The 27,056-nt window shown below is 51.7% G+C and overlaps 1 protein-coding gene and 4 long non-coding RNA genes across 5 annotated transcripts; 2 read left to right on the plus strand and 3 right to left on the minus strand.

Annotated features, from left to right (window-relative positions):
* The first annotated feature begins 385 nt into the window (after window positions 1-385).
* LOC132341387 (uncharacterized) lies at window positions 386-1,024 on the plus strand. The gene is made up of 3 exons (XR_009490173.1): window positions 386-565; window positions 676-826; window positions 900-1,024. It is a non-coding gene; the product is annotated as an uncharacterized LOC132341387 (long non-coding RNA).
* Window positions 678-2,740, minus strand: LOC132341385 (uncharacterized). Its single transcript, XR_009490171.1, has 7 exons — window positions 2,602-2,740; window positions 2,444-2,534; window positions 2,043-2,197; window positions 1,975-1,997; window positions 1,841-1,930; window positions 894-1,726; window positions 678-789 (listed from the first exon to the last, which is right to left on the minus strand). It is a non-coding gene; the product is annotated as an uncharacterized LOC132341385 (long non-coding RNA).
* Window positions 2,741-4,108: 1,368 nt separating this feature from the next.
* LOC132341386 (uncharacterized) lies at window positions 4,109-5,944 on the minus strand. Its single transcript, XR_009490172.1, has 3 exons — window positions 5,868-5,944; window positions 4,621-5,708; window positions 4,109-4,336 (listed from the first exon to the last, which is right to left on the minus strand). It is a non-coding gene; the product is annotated as an uncharacterized LOC132341386 (long non-coding RNA).
* Window positions 5,945-6,106: 162 nt separating this feature from the next.
* On the plus strand, window positions 6,107-6,799 carry LOC132341388 (uncharacterized). Its single transcript, XR_009490174.1, has 3 exons — window positions 6,107-6,173; window positions 6,518-6,579; window positions 6,630-6,799. It is a non-coding gene; the product is annotated as an uncharacterized LOC132341388 (long non-coding RNA).
* A 299-nt stretch (window positions 6,800-7,098) lies between these two features.
* LOC132341384 (synaptophysin-like protein 1) lies at window positions 7,099-27,016 on the minus strand. The gene is made up of 5 exons (XM_059872927.1): window positions 26,859-27,016; window positions 17,911-18,041; window positions 10,814-11,024; window positions 8,236-8,418; window positions 7,099-7,291 (listed from the first exon to the last, which is right to left on the minus strand). The coding sequence occupies exons 1-5, from the start codon at window positions 26,925-26,927 to the stop codon at window positions 7,178-7,180; spliced, it is 708 nt and encodes a 235-aa protein (XP_059728910.1). The 5' UTR covers window positions 26,928-27,016; the 3' UTR covers window positions 7,099-7,177.
* Between the last annotated feature and the right edge of the window lie 40 nt (window positions 27,017-27,056).

Consider the following 27,056-nt stretch of genomic DNA (forward strand, 5'->3'; position numbering starts at 1 on the left):
ACTCCAGGGCCACCCCGGTGTCACCAGGGCCACCCCGGTGTCACCGGTGTCACCAGGGCCACCCCGGTGTCACCAGGGCCACCCTGGTGCCACCAGGGCCACCCCGGTGCCACCAGGGCCACCCCGGTGTCACCGGTGCCACCAGGGCCACCCTGGTGCCGCCCCCGGGCGGTGATGGAGGGGACGCGGATTCGGGGTCAGAACCAATAAATTTGGGGCAAACGCGGCCTGGGGTCCATCTCTGGTGTCCCCAACCCCCCCCCCCCCAATGTCCCCAAGGGTCCCCTGGGTGGGGGAGGGGCCGGCGTGACCCCTCCCCCGCTGCCGGCGGCCATTTTGGGGCGTTTTCCCAGAATTCCGTTTATTGAGGCACTTGCGGGGTGGGGGGGGGAGGGGAGGAGATCCCGGAGTGTTTGGCCACGCCCACCTAGGGGGGAGGAGCCAATGGGAGGAGGGAAGAGGGGGTGGGACCAATCAGGGGCCGCGAACCCGAGCGGGGTCAAGGAAAGGTCAGCCAAGATCAACCCAACCAAACCAAACCCAACCAAACCCAACCCAACCAAAGGTCAACCCAAGCAAAGGTCAACCAAACCCAACTCAAAGTCAACCCAACCCAACCCAACCCAAGGTCAACCAAACCCAACCCAAGGTCAACCAAGGTCAACCCAACCCAAGGTCAACCCAACCCAAGCAAAGGTCAACCAAGGTCAACCAAACCCAACCCAAGGTCAACCAAGGTCAACCCAACCCAAGGTCAACCAAACCCAACCCAAGGTCAACCAAACCCAACTGCAAGTCAACCCAACCCAACCCAACCCAACCAAAGGTCAACCAAACCCAAGGTCAAGCCAACCCAAGCAAAGCTCAACCCAACCTAACCCAACCCAACCCACCCAAAGGTCAACCAAGGTCAACCAAACCCAAGGTCAACCAAACCCAGCCAAAGGTCGACTAAGGTCAACCAAACCCAACCCAACTCAACCCAACTCAAGATCAACCCAACCCAACTCAAGATCAACCCAACCCACCCAAAGGTCGACTAAGGTCAACCAAACCCAACCCAAGTCAACCCAACTCAAGACCAACCCAACCCAAACCCAACCAAAGGTCAACCAAGGTCAACCAAACCCAACCTAAAGTCAACCAACCTAACCCAACCCAACCCAACCAAAGGTCAACCAAGGTCAACCAAACCCACCCCAACTCAAACCAAGGTTAACCCAACCAAAGGTCAACCCAACCCAACCCAACCCAACCAAAGGTCAACAAAACCCATCTCAAAGTCAACTCAACCCAACCCAAGGTCAACCAAACTCAACCCAAGCCAAGGTCAATCCCATCCAACCAAGGGTCAACCAAACAAACCCAACCCAAGGTCCACCCAACCCAACCCAAACTCAACCAAACTCAACCCAAGCCAAGGTCAACCCAACCCAAGTCAATCAAAAGCCAAACTCAAGTCAAGGTCAACCCAACCCAACCCTCGGCCAACCCAACCAATGGTCAGCAAAGCCCAAACCAACCCAACGAGCAACGCGAGTCAAGGCTGGACAATCGATGGTCAAAGTCAAAACCACCCAGTGGTCACCTCCAGACCCAACCCAACGGTCACCTCAAGACCAACCCCGTGGTCACCTCCAGACCAACCCCGTGGTCACCTCAAGACCAACCCAATGGTCACCTCCAGACCAACCCAATGGTCACCTCCAGACCACCCAATGGTCACCTCAAGACCAACCCAATGGTCACCTCAAGACCACCCAATGGTCACCTCAACACCAACCCAATGGTCACCTCCAGACCAACCCAATGGTCACCTCAAGACCAACCCAGTGGTCACCTCAAGGCCACCCAATGGTCACCTCAAGACCACCCAATGACCACCTCAAGACCAACCCAATGGTCACCTCAAGACCAACCCAATGGTCACCTCAAGACCACCCAGTTGTCACCTCAAGACCACCCAACAGTCACCTCAAGACCAACCCAACGGTCACCTCAAGACCAACCCAGTGACCACCTCAAGACCACCCAGTGGTCACCTCAAGACCACCCAACGGTCACCTCAAGACCACCCAATGGTCACCTCAAGACCACCCAATGGTCACCTCAAGACCACCCAATGGTCACCTCAAGACCACCCAATGGTCACCTCAAGACCACCCAGTGGTCACCTCCAGACCAACCCAATGGTCACCTCAAGACCACCCAATGACCACCTCAAGACCAACCCAATGGTCACCTCCAGACCACCCAATGGTCACCTCAAGACCACCCAATGGTCACCTCCAGACCAACCCAACGGTCACCTCAAGACCACCCAATGGTCACCTCAAGACCACCCAATGGTCACCTCCACACCAATCCAATGGTCACCTCAAGACCACCCAATGACCACCTCAAGACCAACCCAATGACCACCTCAAGACCACCCAATGGTCACCTCAAGACCAACCCAATGACCACCTCAAGACCAACCCAATGGTCACCTCAAGACCAACCCAATGGTCACCTCAAGACCACCCAATGGTCACCTCAAGACCACCCAATGACCACCTCAAGACCAACCCAATGACCACTTCAAGACCACCCAATGACCACCTCAAGACCAACCCAATGACCACCTCAAGACCACCCAGTGGTCACCTCAAGACCACCCAATGGTCACCTCAAGACCAAGACCACCCAGTGGCCAGCCCAATTAACCGTTAACGAAGCCAAGACCAACCCAACGGTCATCTCCATTGACTGATGGTCAGCCCAGGTCAAGGCCAAGTCAAGGTCAACCAACCAATGGGCAACACCAACCCAAGCCAAGGTCAACGAAGACCAAAGTCAGCCAAAGGTCAACCCAACATCAACCAATGGTCAGCGGTCAACCAATGGTCAACCTCAACCAACCAACGGTCAGTGAGGTCAAGCTCAACCAGCCAATGGTCAGTGAGGTCAAGCTCAACCAACCAATGGTCAGTGAGGTCAAGCTCAACCAGCCAATGGTCAGCGAGGTCAAGCTCAACCAACCAATGGTCAGTGAGGTCAAGCTCAACCAGCCAACGGTCAGTGAGGTCAAGCTCAACCAACCAACGGTCAGTGAGGTCAAGCTCAACCAGCCAATGGTCAGTGAGGTCAAGCTCAACCAGCCAATGGTCAGTGAGGTCAAGCTCAACCAACCAACGGTCAGTGAGGTCAAGCTCAACCACCAATGGTCAGTGAGGTCAAGCTCAACCAGCCAATGGTCAGTGAGGTCAAGCTCAACCAACCAACGGTCAGTGAGGTCAAGCTCAACCACCAATGGTCAGTGAGGTCAAGCTCAACCAACCAATGGTCAGTGAGGTCAAGCTCAACCAACCAATGGTCAGTGAGGTCAAGCTCAACCAGCCAATGGTCAGTGAGGTCAAGCTCAACCAACCAACGGTCAGTGAGGTCAAGCTCAACCAGCCAATGGTCAGTGAGGTCAAGCTCAACCAGCCAATGGTCAGTGAGGTCAAGCTCAACCAACCAACGGTCAGTGAGGTCAAGCTCAACCACCAATGGTCAGTGAGGTCAAGCTCAACCAGCCAATGGTCAGTGAGGTCAAGCTCAACCAACCAACGGTCAGTGAGGTCAAGCTCAACCACCAATGGTCAGTGAGGTCAAGCTCAACCAACCAATGGTCAGTGAGGTCAAGCTCAACCAACCAATGGTCAGTGAGGTCAAGCTCAACCAGCCAATGGTCAGTGAGGTCAAGCTCAACCAGCCAATGGTCAGTGAGGTCAAGCTCAACCAGCCAATGGTCAGTGAGGTCAAGCTCAACCAGCCAATGGTCGAGTCCAACCCAAGACCAACCCAAGCCAAGGTCAAGCCGAGGTCAAAGTCCCCCAGTGAGCAGCTGAAGACCAAGCCATGGTCAATGAGTCAAGATCAATCATCCCACGGTCAAGATCAAGATGGAGGTCAGCCCCACCCACACGAGGGCAAGGTCAGCCAAAGGTCAACCCAAACCCAGCCAATGGGCAGCGAGGAGAAGAGCGGCCAAGCCACGGCCAACCAATGGCCAAAGCCGACCCATGGCCAAGGCCAACCCATGGCCAAGGCCAACCAATCCATGGCCAAGACCAACCAATGGTCAAGACCAACCCATGGCCAAAACCGACCCAAAGTCAAAACCAACTCATGGTCAAGATCAACCAGCCCAAAGTCAAGCCCAACCCAAAGTCAAGACCAACCAATCCATGGCCAAGACCGACCAATGGTCAACATCCACCCATGGCCAAGACCAACCCAAAGTCAAGACCAACTCATGGTCAAGATCAACCAGCCCAAAGTCAAGATCAACCAAACCATGGCCAAGACCAACCTATGGTCAAGACCAATCCACGGTGAAGACCAACCCAAAGTCAAAACCAACCCAAAGTCAAGATCAACCCAAAGTCAAGACCAACTCATGGCCAAGATCAAGCAACCCAAAGTCAAGACCAACCAATCCATGGCCAAGACCAACCAATGGTCAACATCCACCCGTGGCCAAGGCCAACCCAAAATCAAGATCAACCAACCCAAAATCAAGACCAATCCATGGCCGAGACCAACCAATGGTCAAGACCAAACCATGACCAAGACCAACCCAAAGTCAAAACCAACCCAAAGTCAAGACCAACCAACCCATGGCCAAAACCGACCCAAAGTCAAAACCAACTCATGGTCAAGATCAACCAGCCCAAAGTCAAGATCAACCAAACCATGGCCAAGATCAACCTATGGTCAAGACCAATCCATGGTGAAGACCAACCCAAAGTCAAAACCAACCCAAAGTCAAGTTCAACCAACCCAAAGTCAAGACCGACCCATGGTCAACATCCACCCATGGCCAAAACCGACCCAAAGTCAAAACCAACTCATGGTCAAGATCAACCAACCCAAAGTCAAGATCAACCAAACTATGGCCAAGACCGACCCATGGTCAACATCCACCCATGGCCAAAACCAACCCAAAGTCAAGATCAACTCATGGCCAAGATCAACCAACCCAAAGTCAAAACCAACCAATCCATGGCCAAGACCAACTCAAAGACCAAGCCAAAGTTGAGACCAGTCCAAAGTCGAGACCAACCCAAAGTTGAGACCAGTTCAAAGTCAAGACCAACCCAAGTCAAAACCAACCCAAGGTCAAGACCAATCCATGGTCAAGACCAACCCAAAGCTTAACCCAAAGTCAAGATCAACCCAAAGTTAAGATCAGCCAAACCACGACCAAGACCAACCCAAAGTCAAAACCAACCCAAAGTCAAGACCAACCAATCGATGGCCAAGACCGACCAATGGTCAACATCCACCCATGGCCAAGACCAACCCAAAGTCAAGATCAACTTATGGTCAAGATCAACCAACTCAAAGTCAAGATCAACCAATCCATGGCCAAGACAAACCCAAAGCCCAACCCAAAGTTGAGACCAGTTCAAAGTCGAGACCAACCCAAAGTTGAGACCAGTCCAAAGTCGAGACCAACCCAAAGTCGAGACCAGTTCAAAGTCAAGACCAACCCAAGTCAAAACCAACCCAAGGTCAAGACCAATCCATGACCAAGACAAACCCAAAGCCCAACCCAAAGTCAAGACCAACCCAAAGTCAAGATCAACCAAACCACGACCAAGACCAACCCAAAGTCAAGACCAACCAATCCATGGCCAAGACCGACCAATGGTCAACATCCACCCATGGCCAAGACCAATCTAAAGTCAAGACTAATCCATGGCCAAGACCAACTCAAAGACCAACCCAAAGTTGAGACCAGTCCAAAGTCGAGACCAACCCAAGTCAAAACCAACCCAAGGTCAAGACCAATCCATGGTCAAGACCAACCCAAAGCCCAACCCAAAGTCGAGACCAACCCAAAGTCAAGATCAACCAAACCACGACCAAGACCAACCCAAAGTCAAGACCAACAAACCCATGGCCAAAACCGACCCAAAGTCAAAACCAACTCATGGTCAAGATCAACCAGCCCAAAGTCAAGATCAACCAAACCATGGCCAAGACCGACCCATGGTCAACATCCACCCATGGCCAAAACCAACCCAAAGTCAAGATCAACTTATGGTCAAGATCAACCAACTCAAAGTCAAAACCAACCAATCCATGGCCAAGACCAACCCAAAGCCCAACCCAAAGTCGAGACCAACCCAAAGTCAAGACCAGTTCAAAGTCAAGACCAACCCAAGTCAAAACCAACCCAAGGTCAAGACCAATCCATGGTCAAGACCAACCCAAAGCTTAACCCAAAGTCAAGACCAACCCAAAGTCAAGATCAACCAAACCACGACCAAGACCAACCCAAAGTCAAGACCAATCCATGGCCAAGACCAACTCAAAGACCAACCCAAAGTTGAGACCAGTCCAAAGTCGAGACCAACCCAAGTCAAAACCAACCCAAGGTCAAGACCAATCCATGGCCCAGACCAACCCAAAACCCAACCCAAAGTCAAGACCAACCCAAAGTCGAGATCAACCAAACTACGACCAAGACCAACCCAAAGTCAAGACCAATCCATGGCCAAGACCGACCAATGGTCAACATCCACCCATGGCCAAGACCAACCCAAAGTCGAGACCAGTCCAAAGTTGAGATCAACCCAAGTCAAAACCAACCCAAGGTCAAGACCAATCCATGGCCAAGACCAACCCAAAGTCGAGACCAATCCAAAGTCAAGATCAACTCAACGACCAACCCAAAGTCAAGTCCAACCCAAGGCCAAGACCAATCCATGGCCAAGGCCGACCCAAAGGCCAACCCAAGGCCAAGACCAACCCAAAGTCGTGACCAACCCAAAGTCGTGACCAACCCAAAGTCGTGACCAACCCAAAGTCGAGACCAACTCAAAGCCCAGCCCAAAGTCAAGACCAACCAATGATGAAGACCATCCCAAAGTTGAGACCAACCCAAGGCCAACCCAAAGTCAAGACCAACCCAAGGCCAAGGCCAACCCCCCCAAGGCCAAGTGAGGTCACCCAAAGGTCAACCCAAGACCCACCGAGGGGTCACCGAGGTCAATGTCAACCGCCCAACGCTCAGCCCCGCCCCCCTCCCCTCCCCCACCCCGCGCCTCTCCCCCTCCAGCTCAGCGTGCAAAGCCCCGCCCCCCAACCCTCGGCCCCGCCCCCAAACTCGGCACCGCTACAGAAGTGTGGCCGAGGGGCGGGGTCACATGGGGGAGGGGGCGGGGTCGGGGGGCGGGGCCGGGCGGTGCAGAGGGGTCTCCTTGTAGACGAACCAGGAGCCGCCGGCCCAGAGCAGGAGGTTGAGGAATCCGAAGGCCTGGAACAGACCCGGGGTGGGGGAGGGGCCGGGGATGACGCTCCCAGCCCCTCCCCCCACCTCCGCAAGCCCCTCCCCCCACCCGGTGTCCGCATCCGAGCCCCGCCCCCGCCCCGTTCTCGGCGGCCCCCAAAATGGCCGATGCCCCTCCCCCGCCCTGCCTCAGTTTCCCCTCCCACACCCAATCCCCTCAAGGCCCCTCCCCCACCCCAGTTTCATCCTCGAATCCCCTCCCCCACCTCGAAATCCCCTCCCCCACCCCCTGCCTCAGTTTCCCCCCTCCCTTTCCCCCCAAATCCCCTCCCCCACTCCAAATTTCCCCTCCCCCACCTCGAAATCCCCTCCCCCACCCCCTGCCTCAGTTTCCCCCCCTCCCTTTCCCCCCCAAATCCCCTCCCCCACTCCAAATTTCCCCTCCCCACCCCCCCAAATCCCCTCCCCCTCCCCCAGCACTCCTCCTCCACTCCTGCCTCAGTTTCCCTTTCCAAATCCCCTCCCCCACCCCCAGCCCCTTCCCCCTTCCCCCAAATTCCCCCTCCCCCACTCCTGCCTCAGTTTCCCCCCCAAATCCCCTCCCCCAGGCTGCCCATGGGCGTGGCCCCAGCCCCTCCCCCACCCCCACCCCGTGCCTCAGTTTCCCCGTTTCTCACCACAGACACCCCCAGGCCACCCATGGGCGTGGCCCCAGCCCCTCCCCCCCCCCCCCCCCCCCCGTGCCTCAGTTTCCCCTCACTCACCACCGAGACCCCCAAGCTGCCCATGGCCCCTCCCCCACCCCCCCGTGCCTCAGTTTCCCCTCACTCACCACCGAGGCCCCCAGGCTCCCCACGGCCCCTCCCCCCCCCCCCCCGTGCCTCAGTTTCCCCTCACTCATCACCGAGACCCCCAGGCTCCTCACAGCCCCTCCCCCACACCCCCCCGTGCCTCAGTTTCCCCTCGCTCACCACCGAGGCCCCCAGGCTGCCCATGGGCGTGGCCGCGACGCGCGCGCAGGTGACGCTGCCGGTGGGGGAGGGGCAGTGGGGGAGGGGCGCGGCCGTCGCCGCCCGCACGTGCCCCAGGGCCTGGGCCCAGGCCGAGGAGGCCACGAGCCACAGGGCGGCCAGCAGCCCCGAGAGCAGCAGGTCCTGGGGGAGGGGAGAAATGGGTGAGAAATGGGGGAAAATTGGGGAGAAATGGGGAAAAAATGGGGGGAAAAAGGGGGAAAAAATGGGGGGAAATGGGGAAAAAATGGGGGGAAAATGGGGGGGAAATGGGAGAAAAAATGGGGGGGAAATTGGGGGAAAAAATGGGGGAAAAAGGGGAAGAAATGGGGGGAAAATGGGAAAAAATGAGAGGAAAAAATGGGGGAAAATGAAGAAAAACTGGAGGGGAAATGGGGGTAAAATGGGAGAAAAATGGGGAAAAATGGGGAAAAATGGGGGGAAAATGGGAGAAAAAATGGGAGGAAAATGGGGGGAAAATGGGGAAAAATGGGAGGAAAATGGGGGGAAAATGGGGAAAAATGGGGAAAAAATGGGGGGAAAAATGGGGGGGAAAATGGGGAAAAAATGAGGGGAAAATGGGGAAAAACGGGAGAAAAAAAGAGGGAAAAATGGGGAAAAAATGGGGGGAAAATGGGGAAAAATGGGGGAAAAATGGGGGAAAATGGAAAAAAATGAGGGGAAAAATAGGGGGAAAATGGGGGGGAAATGGGGAAAATGGGGGAAAAAATAGAGAAAAAATGGGGTAAAGAAAGGGGGGAAAAATGAGGGAAAAAGGGGAAAAAATGTGGGGAAATGGGGGAAAAATGGGGAGAAAGATTGGGGGAAATGGGGGGAAAAATGGGAAAAAAATGGGGGGAAAATGGGGGAAAAATGGGGGGAAAATGAGGGAAAATGAGGAGAAAAATAGGAGAAAAATGGGAGATAAAATGAGGGAAAAATGGGAGAAAAATTGGGGGGAAATGGGGGGAAAATGAGGAAAAAATTGGAAAAAAAATGGGGAAAAGTGGGGGAATTTTGGGGGCGGGACTTACCTGGGGTCCTTCAGAGGCAGCAGAGAGAGAGAAGGGGCACAAAGGGTTAAACCCCCCCAAAATCCCCCAAAATTCCATCGGGGATCCCCCAAATCCCCCCGGGGAACCCCAAAATTTGGGAATTCCGTCCGGAATTCTCCCAAATTCCTAAAAATTCCATCCAAATTCTCCTGAATTTTAGCAAAATTTCCTCAAAATTCCACCAAATTCCATCCAAATTTCCCCCAAATTCTCCAAAATTCTCAAAATTTCCCCAAATTTTCCCAAAGTTCCCCAAATTTTCCTGAAATTCCATTGGAATTCCCACTGGGGAAAGCCAAAAATGTCACCTGAGTTCCCAAACCTCACCTGAGCCCACCTGGGCACACCTGAGGAACTCAAACCTCACCTGAGCTCACCTGAATTGAGTTCCCAAACCCCACCTGAGTTCACCTGGGCAGGTAAACCCCACCTGAGCTCACCTGGGCACACCTGTACAGGTAAACCCCACCAAACCTCAGCTGAGCACACCTGAGGAACTCCAACCCCCACCTGAGACCACCTGGGCAGGTAAACCCCACCTGAGCTCACCCGAATTGAGTTCCCAAACCCCACCTGAGCTCACCTGAGCAGGTAAATCCCACCTGAGCTCACCTGTACAGGTAAATCCCACCTGAGCCCACCTGAATTCAGTTCCCAAACCCCACCTGAGCTCACCTGTACAGGTAAATCCCACCTGAGCTCACCTGTGCAGGTAAAGCCCACCTGAGCTCACCTGTACAGGTAACCCCTCCCCCCACCCATGGCACTCACCAGGAGGGGCAGGCGTGACCCCGCCCACCTGTACAGGTAAATCCCACCTGAGCTCACCTGAACAGGTAAATCCCACCTGAGCTCACCTGAGCTCACGTGTACAGGTAAATCCCACCTGAGCAGACCTGATCTGAGCTCCCAACCCCCACCTGAGCACACCTGTACAAGTAACTCCCACCTGAGCTCACCTGAACAGGTAAATCCCACCTGAGCTCACCTGAACAGGTAACTCCCATTGAGCTCACCTGAACAGGTAAATCCCACCTGAGCTCACCTGAATTCAATTCCCAAATCCCACCTGAGCCCACCTGGGCAGGTAAATCCCACCTGAGCTCACCTGAATTCAGTTCCCAACCCCCACCTGAGCTCACCTGAACAGGTAAATCCCACCTGAGCTCACCTGAATTCAGTTCCCAAACCCCACCTGAGCTCACCTGTACAGGTAAATCCCACCTGAGTTCTCCTGAATTGAGTTCCCAAACCCCACCTGAGCTCACCTGTACAGGTAAATCCCACCTGAGCTCACCTGTACAGGTAAATCCCACCTGAGCTCACCTGAATTCAGTTCCCAAACCCCACCTGAGCTCACCTGTACAGGTAAATCCCACCTGACCTCACCTGTACAGGTAAATCCCACCTGAGCTCACCTGTACAGGTAAATCCCACCTGAGCTCACCTGTACAGGTAACCCCTCCCCCCCCCAGGGCACTCACCAGGAGGGGCAGGCGGGACCCCGCCCACCTGTACAGGTGCAGGTAGCCCAGGTAGGCCCCCAGCGCCCCCAGGCTGTAGAGGAAGGCGGCCACGGCCACGCCCACGAAGAAGCGGGCGGCCGAGGAGAAGTCGCCGAGCAGGTGAACGTCCCGCGGCCAGGTGTGGTTACACAGGTGGGTCAGGGAGGGCTGGAACACGGCCTGGTTCAACCTGCGGGGAGGGGCACACCTGGGGGTCACCTGGGGGTCACCTGGGGTCATCTGGGGTCACCTGAACACACCTAAGCACACCTGGGGTCACCTGGGCACACCTGGGGTCACCTGGGCACACCTGGGGTCACCTGGGCACACCTGGGCACACCTGGGGGGGCCGGGCTCAGCCTGGGCCAGGTGTGGTTACACAGGTGGGTCAGGGAGGGCTGGAACACGGCCTGGTTCAACCTGCGGGGAGGGGCACACCTGGGGTCACCTGGGCACACCTGGGGTCACCTGGGCACACCTGGGGGTCACCTGGGCACACCTGGGGGTCACCTGGGCACACCTGGGGTCACCTGGGCACACCTGGGGTCACCTGGGGTCACCTGGGAGTCACCTGGGCACACCTGGGCACACCTGGGGTCACCTGAGCACACCTGAGCACACCTGGGGTCACCTGGGGGTCACCTGTGCATACCTGAGAGTCACCTGGGCACACCTGGGGTCACCTGGGGGTCACCTGTGCACACCTGAGAGTCACCTGGGCACACCTGAGAGTCACCTGAGCACACCTGGGTACACCTGGGGTCACCTGAGCACAACTGAGAGTCACCTGAGGGGGATCTGAGATCACCTGAGCACACCTGGGGGTCACCTGGGGTCACCTGAGCACATCTGAGAGTCACCTGGGCACACCTGGGAACACCTGGGTACACCTGGGCACACCTGGGGGGGCCGGGCTCAGCCTGGGCCAGGTGTGGTTACACAGGTGGGTCAGGGAGGGCTGGAACACGGCCTGGTTCAACCTGCGGGGAGGGGCACACCTGGGGGTCACCTGGGCACACCTGGGGTCACCTGAGGGGGATCTGAGATCACCTGAGCACACCTGGGGTCACCTGGGCACACCTGAGAGTCACCTGAGCACACCTGGGTACACCTGGGGTCACCTGAGCACACCTGGGGTCACCTGGGAACACCTGAGCACACCTGGGCACACCTGGGGGTCACCTGAGCACACCTGAGAGTCATCTTAGCACACCTGGGAACACCTGGGCACACCTGGGGTCACCTGAGCACACCTGGGGGTCAGCTCGGGTCACCTGGGCACACCTGAGCACAACTGAGAGTCACCTGAGGGGGATCTGAGGTCACCTGGGCACACCTGGGGGGGCCGGGCTCAGCCTGGGCCAGGTGTGGTTACACAGGTGGGTCAGGGAGGGCTGGAACACGGCCTGGTTCAACCTGCGGGGAGGGGCACACCTGGGGGTCACCTGGGCACACCTGGGGGTCACCTGGGCACACCTGGGGTCACCTGGGGGTCACCTGGGGTCACCTGAGGGGGATCTGAGCTCACCTGGGCACACCTGGCCACACCTGGGGTCACCTGGGCACACCTGGGGTCACCTGGGCACACCTGAGCAGACCTGGGGGGGCTGGGCTCACCTGAGCACACCTGAACACACCTGAGAGTCACCTGAGGGGGGTCTGAGATCACCTGAGCACACCTGGGGGTCACCTGGGCACACCTGGGCACACCTGAGGGTCACTTTAGCACATCTGGGAACACCTGGGTACACCTGGGGTCACCTGAGCACACCTGGGGGTCAGCTCGGGTCACCTGGGCACACCTGAGCACAACTGAGAGTCACCTGAGGCTGATCTGAGATCACCTGAGCACACCTGGGCACACCTGGGGGTCACCTGGGCACACCTGAGCACACCTGAGAGTCACCTTAGCACACCTGGGAACACCTGGGGTCACCTGAGCACACCTGGGGGTCAGCTCGGGTCACCTGGGCACACCTGGGGGTCAGCTCGGGTCACCTGGGCACACCTGGGCACACCTGGGGTCACCTGAGGGGGATCTGAGGTCACCTGGGCACACCTGGGCACACCTGAGCACACCTGGGGGGGCCGGGCTCAGCCTGGGCCAGGTGTGGTTACACAGGTGGGTCAGGGAGGGCTGGAACACGGCCTGGTTCAACCTGCGGGGAGGGGCACACCTGGGGTCACCTGGGCACACCTGGGAACACCTGGGCACACCTGGGGTCACCTGGGAACACCTGAGCACACCTGAGCACACCTGGGCACACCTGGGGTCACCTGGGAACACCTGAGCACACCTGGGGGTCAGCTCGGGTCACCTGGGGTCACCTGGGCACACCTGAGCACACCTGAGCACAACTGAGAGTCACCTGAGGCTGATCTGAGATCACCTGAGCACACCTGGGGGTCACCTGGGGTCACCTGAGGGGGATCTGAGGTCACCTGGGGTCACCTGGGCACACCTGGGGGGGCCGGGCTCAGCCTGGGCCAGGTGTGGTTACACAGGTGGGTCAGGGAGGGCTGGAACACGGCCTGGTTCAACCTGCGGGGAGGGGCACACCGGGGGTCACCTGGGGGTCACCTGAGAGTCACCTGGGAACACCTGGGGTCACCTGGGCACACCTGAGAGTCACCTAAGCACACCTGGGCACACCTGGGGTCACCTGGGGTCACCTGGGCACACCTGGGAACACCTGGGAGTCACCTGAGGGGTGTCTGAGATCACCTGAGCACACCTGGGCACACCTGGGGGTCACCTGAACACACCTGAGCACACCTGGGGTTCACCTGGGCACACCTGGGCACACCTGAGAGTCACCTGAGCACACCTGGACACACCTGGGGGTCACCTGAACATACCTGAGCACACCTGGGGTCACCTGGGCACACCTGAGAGTCACCTTAGCACACCTGGGGTCACCTGGGCACACCTGAGAGTCACCTTAGCACACCTGGGAACACCTGGGGTCACCTGAGCACACCTGGGGGTCAGCTCGGGTCACCTGGGGTCACCTGGGCACACCTGGGGTCACCTAAGCACACCTGAGAGTCACCTGAGGGGGATCTGAGATCACCTGAGCACACCTGGGCACACCTGGGGGTCACCTGAGCACATCTGGGAACACCTGGGTACACCTGGGCACACCTGGGGGGGTTGGGCTCAGCCTGGGCCAGGTGTGGTTACACAGGTGGGTCAGGGAGGGCTGGAACACGGCCTGGTTCAACCTGCGGGGAGGGGCACACCTGAGCACACCTGGGGGTCACCTGGGCACACCTGGGAACACCTGGGAGTCACCTGAGGGGTGTCTGAGATCACCTGAGCACACCTGGGCACAACTGGAGGTCACCTGAGCACACCTGAGAGTCATCTTAGCACACCTGGGAACACCTGGGCACACCTGGGGGCACCTGAGCACGCCTGAGAGTCACCTGAGGGGGATCTGAGGTCACCTGGGCTCACCTGGGCACACCTGGGCACACCTGGGGTCACCTGAGGGGGATCTGAGGTCACCTGGACACACCTGGGCACACCTGAGCACACCTGGGGGGGCTGGGCTCAGCCTGGGCCAGGTGTGGTTACACAGGTGGGTCAGGGAGGGCTGGAACACGGCCTGGTTCAACCTGCGGGGAGGGGCACACCTGGGGGTCACCTGGGCACACCTGGGGTCACCTGGGCACACCTGGGGGTCACCTGAGGGGGATCTGAGCTCACCTGAGCACACCTGGGGGACGCCTGACCTGTTCCATCCATCCCTCACCTGTCTTGGCTGTCTCACCTGTCCCAGGTGTGTCCCAGGTGTGTCCCCATCGCTCACCTGTCTCACCTGTCCCAAGTGTGTCCCAGGTGTGTCCCTCACCTGTCCCATCCATCTCACCTGCCCCAGGTGTGTCCAGGAGTGTCCCTCATGTGTCTCACCTGTCCCAGGTGTGTCCCTGTCCCTCACGTGTCCCAGGTGTGTCCCTGTCCCTCACCTGTCCCAGGTGTGTCCCTCACCTGTCCCAGGTGTGTCCCTCACCTGTCCCATCCATCTCACCTGTCCCAGGTGTGTCCAGGAGTGTCCCTCATGTGTCTCACCTGTCCCAGGTGTGTCCCTGTCCCTCATCTGTCCCAGGTGTGTCCCTCACCTGTCCCAGGTGTGTCCCAGGTGTGTCCCAGGTGTGTCCCAGGTGTGTCCCTCACCTGTCCCATCCATCTCACCTGTCCCAGGTGTGTCCCTGTCCCTCACCTGTCCCAGGTGTGTCCCCCACTCACCTGAAGGGGTACCCGAAGGCGGCGGTGACATTTGTCACCTGGCTGCCGTTGGCCGCGGCGCGCAGGTGACGCTGAAGGTGACCCTGACCTGCCCCAGGTGTGTCCCAGGTGTGTCCCTCACCTGTCCCATCCATCTCACCTGTCCCAGGTGTGTCCCAGGTGTGTCCCTCACCTGTCCCATCCATCTCACCTGTCCCAGGTGTGTCCCAGGTGTGTCCCTGTCCCAGGTGTGTCCCAGGTGTGTCCCTGTCCCTCACCTGCCCAGGTGTGTCCCAGGTGTGTCCCAGGTGTGTCCCTGTCCCTCACCTGTCCCAGGTGTGTCCCCCACTCACCTGAAGGGGTACCCGAAGGCGGCGGTGACATTTGTCACCTGGCTGCCGTTGGCCGCGCCCGCGCAGGTGACGCTGAAGGTGACCCTGACCTGCCCCAGGTGTGTCCCAGGTGTGTCCCTCACCTGTCCCAGGTGTGTCCAGGTGTGTCCCTCACCTGTCCCATCCATCTCACCTGCCCCAGGTGTGTCCCTCACCTGTCCCATCCCTCTCACCTGTCCCAGGTGTGTCCCTGTCCCTCACGTGTCCCAGGTGTGTCCCAGGTGTGTCCCTCACCTGTTTCACCTGCCCCAGGTGTGTCCCAGGTGTGTCCCTCACCTGTCCCAGGTGTGTCCCTCACCTGTCCCATCCATCTCACCTGCCCCAGGTGTGTCCCTCACCTGTCCCATCCCTCTCACCTGTCCCAGGTGTGTCCCTGTCCCTCACGTGTCCCAGGTGTGTCCCAGGTGTGTCCCTCACCTGTTTCACCTGCCCCAGGTGTGTCCCAGGTGTGTCCCTCACCTGTCCCAGGTGTGTCCCTCACCTGTCCCATCCATCTCACCTGTCCCAGGTGTGTCCAGGTGTCTCCCTCATGTGTCTCACCTGTCCCAGGTGTGTCCCAGGTGTGCCCCAGGTGTGTCCCAGGTGTGTCCCTGTCCCTCACCTGTCCCAGGTGTGTCCCTCACCTGTCCCAGGTGTGTCCCAGGTGTGTCCCAGGTGTGTCCCTCACCTGTCCCATCCATCTCACCTGTTCCAGGTGTGTCCCTGTCTCTCACCTGTCCCAGGTGTGTCCCAGGTGTGTCCCTCACTCACTGTCTCACCTGTCCCAGGTGTGTCCCTGTCCCTCACCTGTCCCAGGTGTGCCCCAGGTGTGTCTCAGGTGTGTCCCTGTCCCTCACCTGTCCCAGGTGTGTCCCTCACCTGTCCCATCCACCTCACCTGTCCCAGGTGTGTCCCTGTCCCTCACCTGTCCCAGGTGTGTCCCTGTCCCTCACCTGTCCCAGGTGTGTCCCTGTCCCTCCCCTGTCCCAGGTGTGTCCCTGTCCCTCACCTGTCCCAGGTGTGTCCCTGTCCGTCACCTGCCCAGGTGTGTCCCAGGTGTGTCCCTCACCTGTCCCAGGTGTGTCCCTGTCCCTCACCTGCCCAGGTGTGTCCCAGGTGTGTCCCTCACCTGTCCCAGGTGTGTCCCTGTCCCTCACCTGTCCCAGGTGTGTCCCCCACTCACCTGAAGGGGTACCCGAAGGCGGCGCTGACATTTGTCACCTGGCTGCCGTTGGCCGCGCCCGCGCAGGTGACGCTGAAGGTGACCCTGACCTGCCCCAGGTGTGTCCCAGGTGTGTCCCTCACCTGTCCCAGGTGTGACCCTGACCTGTCCCAGGTGTGTCCCTGTCCCTCACCTGGCCCAGGTGTGTCCCTGACCTGCCCCAGGTGTGTCCCAGGTGTGTCTCACCTGTCCCAAGTGTGTCTCAGGTGTGTCCCAGGTGTGTCCCTCACCTGTCCCATCCATCTCACCTGTCCCAGGTGTGTCCCTGTCCCTCACCTGGCCCAGGTGTGTCCCAGGTGTGTCCCTGTCCCTCACCTGTCCCAGGTGTGTCCCTGTCCCTCACCTGTCCCAGGTGTGTCCCAGGTGTGTCCCAGGTGTGTCCCAGGTGTGTCCCAGGTGTGTCCCTGTCCCTCACCTGTCCCAGGTGTGTCCCTGTCCCTCCCCTGGCCCAGGTGTGTCCCCCACTCACCTGAAGGGGTACCCGAAGGCGGCGGTGACATTTGTCACCTGGCTGCCGTTGGCCGCGCCCGCGCAGGTGACGCTGAAGGTGACCCTGACCTGTCCCAGGTGTGTCCCAGGTGTGTCCCAGGTGTGTGCCTCACCTGTCCCATCCATCTCACCTGCCCCAGGTGTGTCCAGGTGTCGCCCTCATGTGTCTCACCTGTCCCAGCTGTGTCCCAGGTGCGTCCCTCCCCTGCCCAGGTGTGTCCCTGTCCCTCACCTGCCCAGGTGTGTCCCTCACCTGTCCCATCCATCTCACCTGCCCAGGTGTGTCCCTGTCCCTCACCTGCCCAGGTGTGTCCCTCACCTGTCCCATCCATCTCACCTGTCCAGGTGTGTCCCTGTCCCTCACCTGCCCAGGTGTGTCTCAGGTGTGTCCCAGGTGTGTCCCTCACCTGTCCCAGGTGTGTCCCAGGTGTGTCCCAGGTGTGTCCCTCACCTGTCCCAGGTGTGTCCCAGGTGTGTCCCTGTCCCTCACCCGTCCCAGGTGTGTCCCAGGTGTGTCCCTGGTGTGTCCCTCCCCTGGCCCAGGTGTGTCCCAGGTGTGTCCCTGTCCCTCCCCTGGCCCAGGTGTGTCCCAGGTGTGTCCCTGTCCCTCACCTGTCCCAGGTGTGTCCCAGGTGTGTCCCAGGTGTGTCCCAGGTGTGTCCCTGTCCCAGGTGTGTCCCAGGTGTGTCCCTCACCTGCCCAGGTGTGTCCCAGGTGTGTCCCAGGTGTGTCCCTCACCTGCCCAGGTGTGTCCCCCACTCACCTGAAGGGGTACCCGAAGGCGGCGGTGACATTTGTCACCTGGCTGCCGTTGGCCGCGCCCGCGCAGGTGACGCCGAAGGTGACGGAGCCCTGGAAGGAGCCGCAGGTGGCGAAAGCGAAAATGGAGAAAAACTGGGGGGAAAAACAGCAAGATTGGGAAAAATCAAAAATGGGGAAAACGGGGGGGGAATTGGGGATTTTGGGGGATTTGGGGAATTTGGGGAATTTTGGGGAATTTTGGGGAAATTTTGGGGAAATTTGGAGAATTTTGACATCGAAATTTGGTTAAAAATTGGGAAATTTGGGGAAATTTGGGGAATTTTGGGGAAATTTTGGGGAAATTTTGGGGAAATTTTGGGGTTTTTGAGGTCAAGATTTGGTTAAAAATGGGGAAATTTGGGCAAAATTTGGGATTTTTGAAATCAAGGTTTGGTTAAAAATGGGAAAATTTGGGGAATTTTGGGGAATTTGGGGAAATTTTGGGGAATTTTGGGGAAATTTGGGGGAATTTTTGGGAAATTTGGGGAATTTTGGGGAAATTTTGGGGAAATTTGGGGATTTTTGACATCGAAATTTGGTTAAAAATGGGAAATTTGGGCAAAATTTGGGATTTTTGAAATCAAGGTTTGGTTAAAAATGGGAAAATTTGGGGAATTTTGGGGAATTTGGGGAAATTTTGGGGAATTTTGGGGAAATTTGGGGGAATTTTTGGGAAATTTGGGGAATTTTGGGGAAATTTTGGGAAACTTTCGGGGTTCTGAGGTCAAGATTTGATTAAAAATGGGAAATTTGGACAAACGGGATTTTGGGGGAAATTTTGGGAAATTTTGGGGAAATTTTGGGGTTTTTGAGGTCAAGATTTGGTTAAAAATGGGGAAATTTGGGGAAATTTGGGAAATTTGGGGAAATTTGGGAAATTTTGGGGAAATTTGGGGATTTTTGACATCGAAATTTGGTTAAAAATGGGGAAATTTGGGCAAAATTTAGGGAATTTTGGGGAAATTTTCTGAATTTTGAGGTCAAGATTTGGTTAAAAATGGGGAAATTTGGGCAAAATTTGGGGAATTTTGGGGAAATTTTGGGGAATTTTGGGGAAATTTTGGGGAAATTTTGGGAAATTTTGGGGTTTTTGAGGTCAAGATTTGGTTAAAAATGGGAAAATTTGGGCGAAATTTGGGATTTTTGGGGAATTTTGGGGAAATTTTGGGATTTTTGAGGTCAAGGTTTGGTTAAAAATGGAGAAATTTGGGCAAAATTTGGGATTTTTGAAATCAAGGTTTGGTTAAAAATGGGAAAATTTGGGGAATTTTGGGGAATTTGGGGAAATTTTGGGGAAATTTGGGGAATTTTGGGGAAATTTGGGGAAATTTTGGGGAAATTTGGTGAAATTTGGGGAAATTTTGGGAAAATTTGGGGAAATTTTGGGGAATTTTGGGGAAATTTTGGGAAAATTTGGGATTTTTGGAAATCAAGGTTTAGTTAAAAATGGGAATTTTTTGGAAATTTTGGGAAATTTGAGGTCAAGGTTTGGTTAAAAATGGGAAAATTTGGGGAAATTTGGGGGAATTTTTGGGAAATTTTGAGGAAATTTGGGGAAATTTCGGGATTTTTGAAATCAAGATTTGCTTAAAAATGGGAAATTTTTGGGAAATTTTGGGAAACTTGGGGAAATTTGAGGTCAAAATTTGGTTAAAAATGGGAAAATTTGGGGAAATTTTGGGGTTTTTGAGGTCAAGATTTGGTTAAAAATGGGAAATTTGGGCAAAATTTGGGGGCAATTGGGGAAATTTTGGGGAAATTTTGAGTAAATTTTGGGAAATTGTGGGAAATTTTGGGGTTTTTGAGGTCAAGATTTGATTAAAAATGGGAAATTTGGACAAACGGGATTTTTGGGGAAATTTTGGGAAAATTTGTGGGAAATTTTGGGGAATTTTGGGAAAATTTGGGGAAATTTTGGGATTTTTGAAATCAAGGTTTGGTTAAAAATGGGAAAATTTGGGCAAAATTTGGGGAATTTTGGGGAAATCTTGGGATATTTGAAATCAAGGTTTGGTAAAAAAAGGGAAATTTGGGGAATTTTGGGGAAATTTTGGGGAAATGGGATTTTAGAGGTCAAATTTTGGTTAAAAATAGGAAAATTTGTGTGAAATTTGGGGAAATTTTGAGGAATTTTGGGGATATTTTGAGGGAATTTTGGGGAATTTTGGGATTTTTCAGGTCAAATTTTTGGTTTAAAATGGGAAATTTTGGGGAAATTTTGGAAAATTTTAGAGAATTTTGGGTAATTTTAGGGAAATTTTGGGGAATTTTGGGGAAATTTGGGAAATTTTGGGGAAATTTGGGGAAATTTGGGGATTTTTGATGTCAAGATTTTGTTAAAAATGGGAAAATTTGGGCAAAATTTGGGGAAATTTTGGGGAAATTTGAGGAAATTTTGGGGTTTTTGAGGTCAAGATTTGGTTAAAAATGGGAAATTTGGGAAATTTTGGGGAAATTTGGGGATTTTTGACATCAAAATTTGGTTTAAAATGGGGAAATTTGGGCGAAATTTGGGGAATTTTGGGGAAATTTTGGGGAAATGGGATTTTAGAGGTCAAATTTTGGTTAAAAACGGGAAAATTTGTGTGAAATTTGGCAAAATTTTGAGGAATTTTGGGTAATTTTGAGGGAATTTTGGGGAATTTTGGGATTTTTCAGGTCAAATTTTTGGTTTTAAATGGGAAATTTTGGGGAAATTTGGGAAAATTTTAGAGAATTTTGGGTAATTTTAGGGAAATTTTGGGGAAATTTGGGGAAATTTGGGGAAATTTTGGGGAATTTTGGGGAAATTCGGGAAATTATGGGGGAATTTTGGGGAAATTTGGGGGAATTTTTGGGAAATTTGGGGAATTTTGGGGAAATTTTGGGGTTTTTGAGGTCAAGGTTTAGTTAAAAATGGGGAAATTTGGGGAAATTTGGGATTTTTGGGGGAAATTTTGGGGAGTTTTGGGATTTTTGACATCGAAATTTGGTTAAAAATGGGGAAATTTGGGCGAAATTTGGGGAATTTTGGGGAGATTTGGGGAATTTTGGAGAATTTTGGGGAATTTTGGGATTTTTGAGGTCAAGGTTTGGTTAAAAATGGAGAAATTTGGGCAAAATTTGGGATTTTTGAAATCAAGGTTTGGTTAAAAATGGGAAAATTTGGGGAATTTTGGGGAATTTGGGGAAATTTTGGGGAATTTTGTGGAAATTCGGGAAATTATGGGGGAATTTTGGGGGAATTTTTGGGAAATTTGGGGAATTTTGGGGAAATTTTGGGGTTTTTGAGGTCAAGATTTGGTTAAAAATGGGGAAATTTGGGGAAATTTGGGAAATTTGGGGGAAATTTGGGGAAATTTGGGGATTTTTGACATCGAAATTTGGTTAAAAATGGGGAAATTTGGGCGAAATTTAGGGAATTTTGGGGAGATTTGGGGAAATTTTGGGGAATTTTGGGGAATTTTGGGATTTTTGAGGTCAAGGTTTGGTTAAAAATGGAGAAATTTGGGCAAAATTTGGGATTTTTGAAATCAAGGTTTGGTTAAAAATGGGAAAATTTGGGGAATTTTGGGGAATTTGGGGAAATTTTGGGGGAATTTTGGGGAAATTCGGGAAATTATGGGGGAATTTTGGGGAAATTTGGGGGAATTTTGGGGAAATTTTGTGGTTTTTGAGGTCAAGATTTGGTTAAAAATGGGGAAATTCGGGGAAATTTGGGATTTTCGGGGGAAATTTTGAGGAAATTTGGGGATTTTTGACATCGAAATTTGGTTAAAAATGGGGAAATTTGGGCGAAATTTGGGGAATTTTGGGGAAATTTTGGAAAATTTGGGGAAATTTGGGGAAATGTTGGGGTTTTTGAGGTCAAATTTTGGTTTAAAATGGGGAAATTTGGGGAAATTTGGGATTTTTGGGGGAATTTTGGGGAAATTTGGGAAATTTTGGGATTTTTGAGGTCAAGATTTGGTTAAAAACGGGGAAATTTGGGCAAAATTTGGGATTTTTGAAATCAAGGTTTGGTTAAAAATGGGAAAATTTGGGGAATTTTGGGGAATTTGGGGAAATTTTGGGGAATTTTGGGGAAATTTGGGGGAATTTTTGGGAAATTTGGGGAATTTTGGGGAAATTTTGGGAAAATTTGGGGATTTTTGACATCGAAATTTGGTTAAAAATGGGAAATTTGGGCAAAATTTGGGATTTTTGAAATCAAGGTTTGGTTAAAAATGGGAAAATTTGGGGAATTTTGGGGAATTTGGGGAAATTTTGGGGAATTTTGGGGAAATTTGGGGGAATTTTTGGGAAATTTGGGGAATTTTGGGGAAATTTTGGGAAACTTTCGGGGTTCTGAGGTCAAGATTTGATTAAAAATGGGAAATTTGGACAAACGGGATTTTGGGGGAAATTTTGGGAAATTTTGGGGAATTTTGGGGTTTTTGAGGTCAAGATTTGGTTAAAAATGGGGAAATTTGGGCGAAATTTGGGGAATTTTGGGGAAATTTTGGGGAAATTTGGGGATTTTTGACATCGAAATTTGGTTAAAAATGGGGAAATTTGGGCGAAATTTAGGGAATTTTGGGGAGATTTGGGGAATTTTGGAGAATTTTGGGGAATTTGGTGAAAATTTAAAGGCAAGGTTTGGTTAAAAATGGGAAATTTGAGAAAATTTTGGGGAAATTTTGGGGAAATTTGGGGAATTTGGGGAAATTTTTGGGATTTTTGAAATCAAGGTTTGGTTAAAAATGGGAAATTTGGGGGAAATTTGGGGATTTTTGACATCGAAATTTGGTTAAAAATGGGGAAATTTGGGCGAAATTTGGGGAATTTTGGGGAAATTTTGGGATATTTGGGGAAATTTTGGGGTTTTTGAGGTCAAGATTTGATTAAAAATGGGAAATTTGGACAAACGGGATTTTTGGGGAAATTTTGGGAAAATTTGGGAAATTTTGGGGGAAATTTTGGGGAAATTTGGGGATTTTTGACATCAAAATTTGGTTTAAAATGGGGAAATTTGGGCAAAATTTGGGAAAATTTGGGAAAATTTTGGGAATTTGGGGGGAATTTTGGGAATTTTTTTTTGGAAATTTGGGAAATTTTGGGGAAATTTTGGGGAAATGTTGGGGTTTTTGAGGTCAAATTTTGGTTAAAAATGGGAAAATTTGGGCAAAATTTGGGATTTTTGAAATCAAGGTTTGGTTACAAATGGGAAATTTTGGGGAATTTTGGGGAATTTGGGGAAATTTTGGGGAATTTTGGGGAAATTCGGGAAATTATGGGGGAATTTTGGGGAAATTTGGGGGAATTTTTGGGAAATTTGGGGAATTTTGGGGAAATGTTGGGGTTTTTGAGGTCAAGATTTGGTTTAAAATGGGGAAATTTAGGGAAATTTGGGATTTTTGGGGGAAATTTTGGGGAAATTTGGGGATTTTTGACATCGAAATTTGGTTAAAAATGGGAAAATCTGGGCAAAATTTGGGATTTTTGAAATCAAGGTTTGGTTAAAAATGGGGAAATTTGGGGAAATTTGGGGAATTTGGGGGAATTTTGGGGAAATTTGGGAAATTATGGGGGAATTTTGGGGAATTTAGGGAAATTTTGGGAAATTTGGGGAATTTTGGGGAAATTTTGGGGTTTTTGAGGTCAAGATTTGGTTAAAAATGGGGAAATTTGGGGAAATTTGGGATTTTTGGGGGGAATTTTGAGGAAATTTGGGGATTTTTGACATCGAAATTTGGTTAAAAATGGGGAAATTTGGGCAAAATTTGGGGAATTTTGGGGAGATTTGGGGAATTTTGGAGAATTTTGGGGAATTTGGGGAAAATTTAAAGGCAAGGTTTGGTTAAAAATGGGAAATTTGAGGAAATTTTGGGGAAATTTTGGGGAAATTTGGGGAATTTGGGGAAATTTTTGGGATTTTTTAACGTTGCAATTTGGTTAAAAATGGGAAATTTTGGGGAAATTTGGGGAATTTGGGGAAATTTTGGAAAAATTGGGAAATTTTGGGGGGATTTTGGGGAAATTTTGGGGAATTTGCGGAATTTGAGGTCAAATTTTTGGTTAAAAATGGGGAAATTGGGGAAATTTTGGGGAATTTTGGGGAAATTTTGGGAATTTGGGGGAAATTTGGGGATTTTTGAGGTCAAGGTTTTGTTAAAAATGGGAAAATTTGGAGAAATTTTGAGGAAATTTGGGGGAATTTTGGGGGAAATTTAGGGAAATTTTGGGGGTTTTGAGGTCAAGATTTGATTAAAAATGGGAAATTTGGACAAACGGGATTTTTGGGGAAATTTTGGGAAATTTTGGGGAATTTTGGGAATTTTGAGGTCAAAGTTTTGGTTAAAAATGGGGAAATTTGGGGAAATTGGGGAAATTTGGGGAAATTTTGGGGAAATTTGGGGATTTTTGACATCGAAATTTGGTTAAAAATGGGAAAATCTGGGCAAAATTTGGGGAATTTTGGGGAAATTTTGGAAAATTTGGGGAAATTTGGGGAAATGTTGGGGTTTTTGAGGTCAAGATTTAGTTTAAAATGGGAAATTTGGGGAAATTTGGGGAATTTTGGGGAAATTTTAGGAAAATTTGGGGAAATTTTGAGGAAATTTGGAGATTTTTGACATGGAAATTTGGTTAAAAATGGGGAAATTTGGGCAAAATTTGGGGAATTTTGGGGAAATTTTGGGAAATTTGGGATTTTTGAAATCAAGGTTGGGTTAAGAATGGGGAAATTTGGAGAAATTTGGGAAAATTTTGGGAAATTCTGGGAAATTTTGAGAGAATTTGCGAAATTTTGGGAAATTGGGGGGAATTTTGGGAAATTTTGGGGAAATTTGGGATTTTTGGGGAAACTTGGGAAAATTTTTGGGATTCTTTAACGTCGAAATTTGGTTAAAAATGGGAAAATTTTGGGAAAATTTGGGCAAAATTTGGGGAAATTTTGGGGAAATTTGGGATTTCTGACATCGGAATTTGGTTAAAATTGGAAATTTTTCGATTTTTGATGGGAAAACTTTGGTAAAAATGGGGAAATTTGGGGAAATTTTGGGATTTTTGACATCAAAATTTGGTTAAAAATGGGAAAATTTGGGGAACTTTGCAGAAATTTGGGGAAATTTTGTGGAATTTTGGGATTTTGACGTCAAAATTTGGTTAAAAATGGAACATTTTTGAATTTTGAGGGGAAAATTTTGGAAATTTTGGGGAAATTTAGGATTTTTGAGGGGAAAATTTTTGGTTAAAAATGGGAATTTTGGGGGAAATTCAGGGGAAATTGGGAGAAAAATGGGAAAATTTGGGGAAATTTGGGGGTTTTGAGGGGAAAATTTGGGTAAAAATCTGAAAATTTGGGGAAAATTTGGGGGTTTTGAGATCAGAATTTGGTAAAAAATTGGAAAATTTGGGAAAATTTGGAGAAATTTTGGGATTTTTGGGGTCCGAATTTGGTTAAAAAGTGGAAAATTTTAGGGAAATTTTGGGAAAATTCAGGGGAAATTTGGGATTTTTGAGGTCAAATTTTAGGTTAAAAATGGGGAATTTGGGCAAATTTGGGGGTTTTGAGGCCAGAATTTGGTTAAAAATGGGAAAATTTGGGAAATTTGGGAGAAATTTGGGATTTTTGAGGTCAAGGTTGGCCCAAAATGAGAAAATTTTGGGGTTTTGAGGCCAAATTTTGGTTAAAAATTGGGGAAAATCGGAGAGAAAATGGGGAAAAATCCTCTCCCAGTATAAACCAGTACAAACCAGTACAAACCAGTATAAACCAGTACAAACCAGTACATACCAGTCCCTCTCCCAGTATAAACCAGTATAAACCAGTCTAAGCCAGTACAAACCAGTATAACCCAGTATAAACCAGTCCCTTCCAATCCCTCTCCCAGTATAAACCAGTATAAACCAGTATAAACCAGTACGTCTCAATCCCTCTCCCAGTCTAAACCAGTACAAACCAGTATAAACCAGTATAAACCAGTCCCTCCCAGTATAAACCACTCCTCCCAGTATAACCCAGTATAACCCAGTATAAACCAATCCTCCCAGTCCCTCCCAGTATAAACCAGTATAAACCAGTCCTCCCAGTATAAACCAGTATAACCCAGTATAAACCAGTCCTCCCAGTCCCTCCCAGTATCCCCAGTTCCCTCCCAGTCTGTCCCAGTATGATCCCAGTAAGTCCCAGTATCAACCAGTATAAACCAGTCCCCCCAGTCCCTCTCCCAGTATAAACCAGTATAAACCAGTACATCCCAGTCCCTCTCCCAGTATATCCCAGTAAAATCCAGTACAAACCAGTATAACCCAGTATAAACGCGTGCTCCCAGTCCCTTCCAGTATATCCCAGTATAAACCAGTCCTCCCAGTCCCCCTCCCAGTATAAACCAGTATCCCCAGTATCCCCGGCCCCTCCCAGTCCCCCTCCCAGTATAACCCAGTACACCCCAGTATAACCAGTAGAAACCAGTATAAACCTGCGCTACCAGTGTAAACCAGTATAAACCAGTATCCCCAGCCCCTCCCGGTCCCTCTCCCGGTACAAACCACTACAAACCAGTATATCCCAGTATAAACCAGTATAAACCAGTATCCCCAGCCCCTCCCGGTCCCTCTCCCGGTACAAACCAGTACAAACCAGTATATCCCAGTATAAACCAGTATCCCCAGTATAACCCAGTAGAAACCAGTATAAGCCAGCCCCTCCCAGCCCGTCCCAGTATAAACCAGTATAAACCAGTCTCCCCAGTATCCCCAGCCCCTCCCAGTCCGTCCCAGTATAAACCAGTATAAACCAGTATAAACCAGTATCCCCAGCCCCTCCCGGTCCCTCTTCCGGTCCAAACCAGTATAAACCAGTATAAACCAGTCTCCCCAGTATCCCCAGGCCCTCCCAGCCCCCCTCCCAGTAACTCCCAGTATAAACCAGTATCCCCAGTCCCTCACCCACTGCAGGCCCCGGCTCAGCCCCAGCGGCTCCTTCAGCACCCCCAGCGACACCCGCGGCGCCGCCATTGCTGCCCTGACGTCACACGCCGCGCGACGGAAGTGACGTCACATCACCCGCACCCGGCACCGCTCCGCCGCCTCATTTGCATACCGCGCGCTGATTGGTCCGCGGGGCGGCGCTCGCTCCTTATATGG

This window comes from Haemorhous mexicanus, chromosome 39 (genome assembly GCF_027477595.1).
Source record: "Haemorhous mexicanus isolate bHaeMex1 chromosome 39, bHaeMex1.pri, whole genome shotgun sequence".
NCBI lineage: Eukaryota > Metazoa > Chordata > Aves > Passeriformes > Fringillidae > Haemorhous > Haemorhous mexicanus.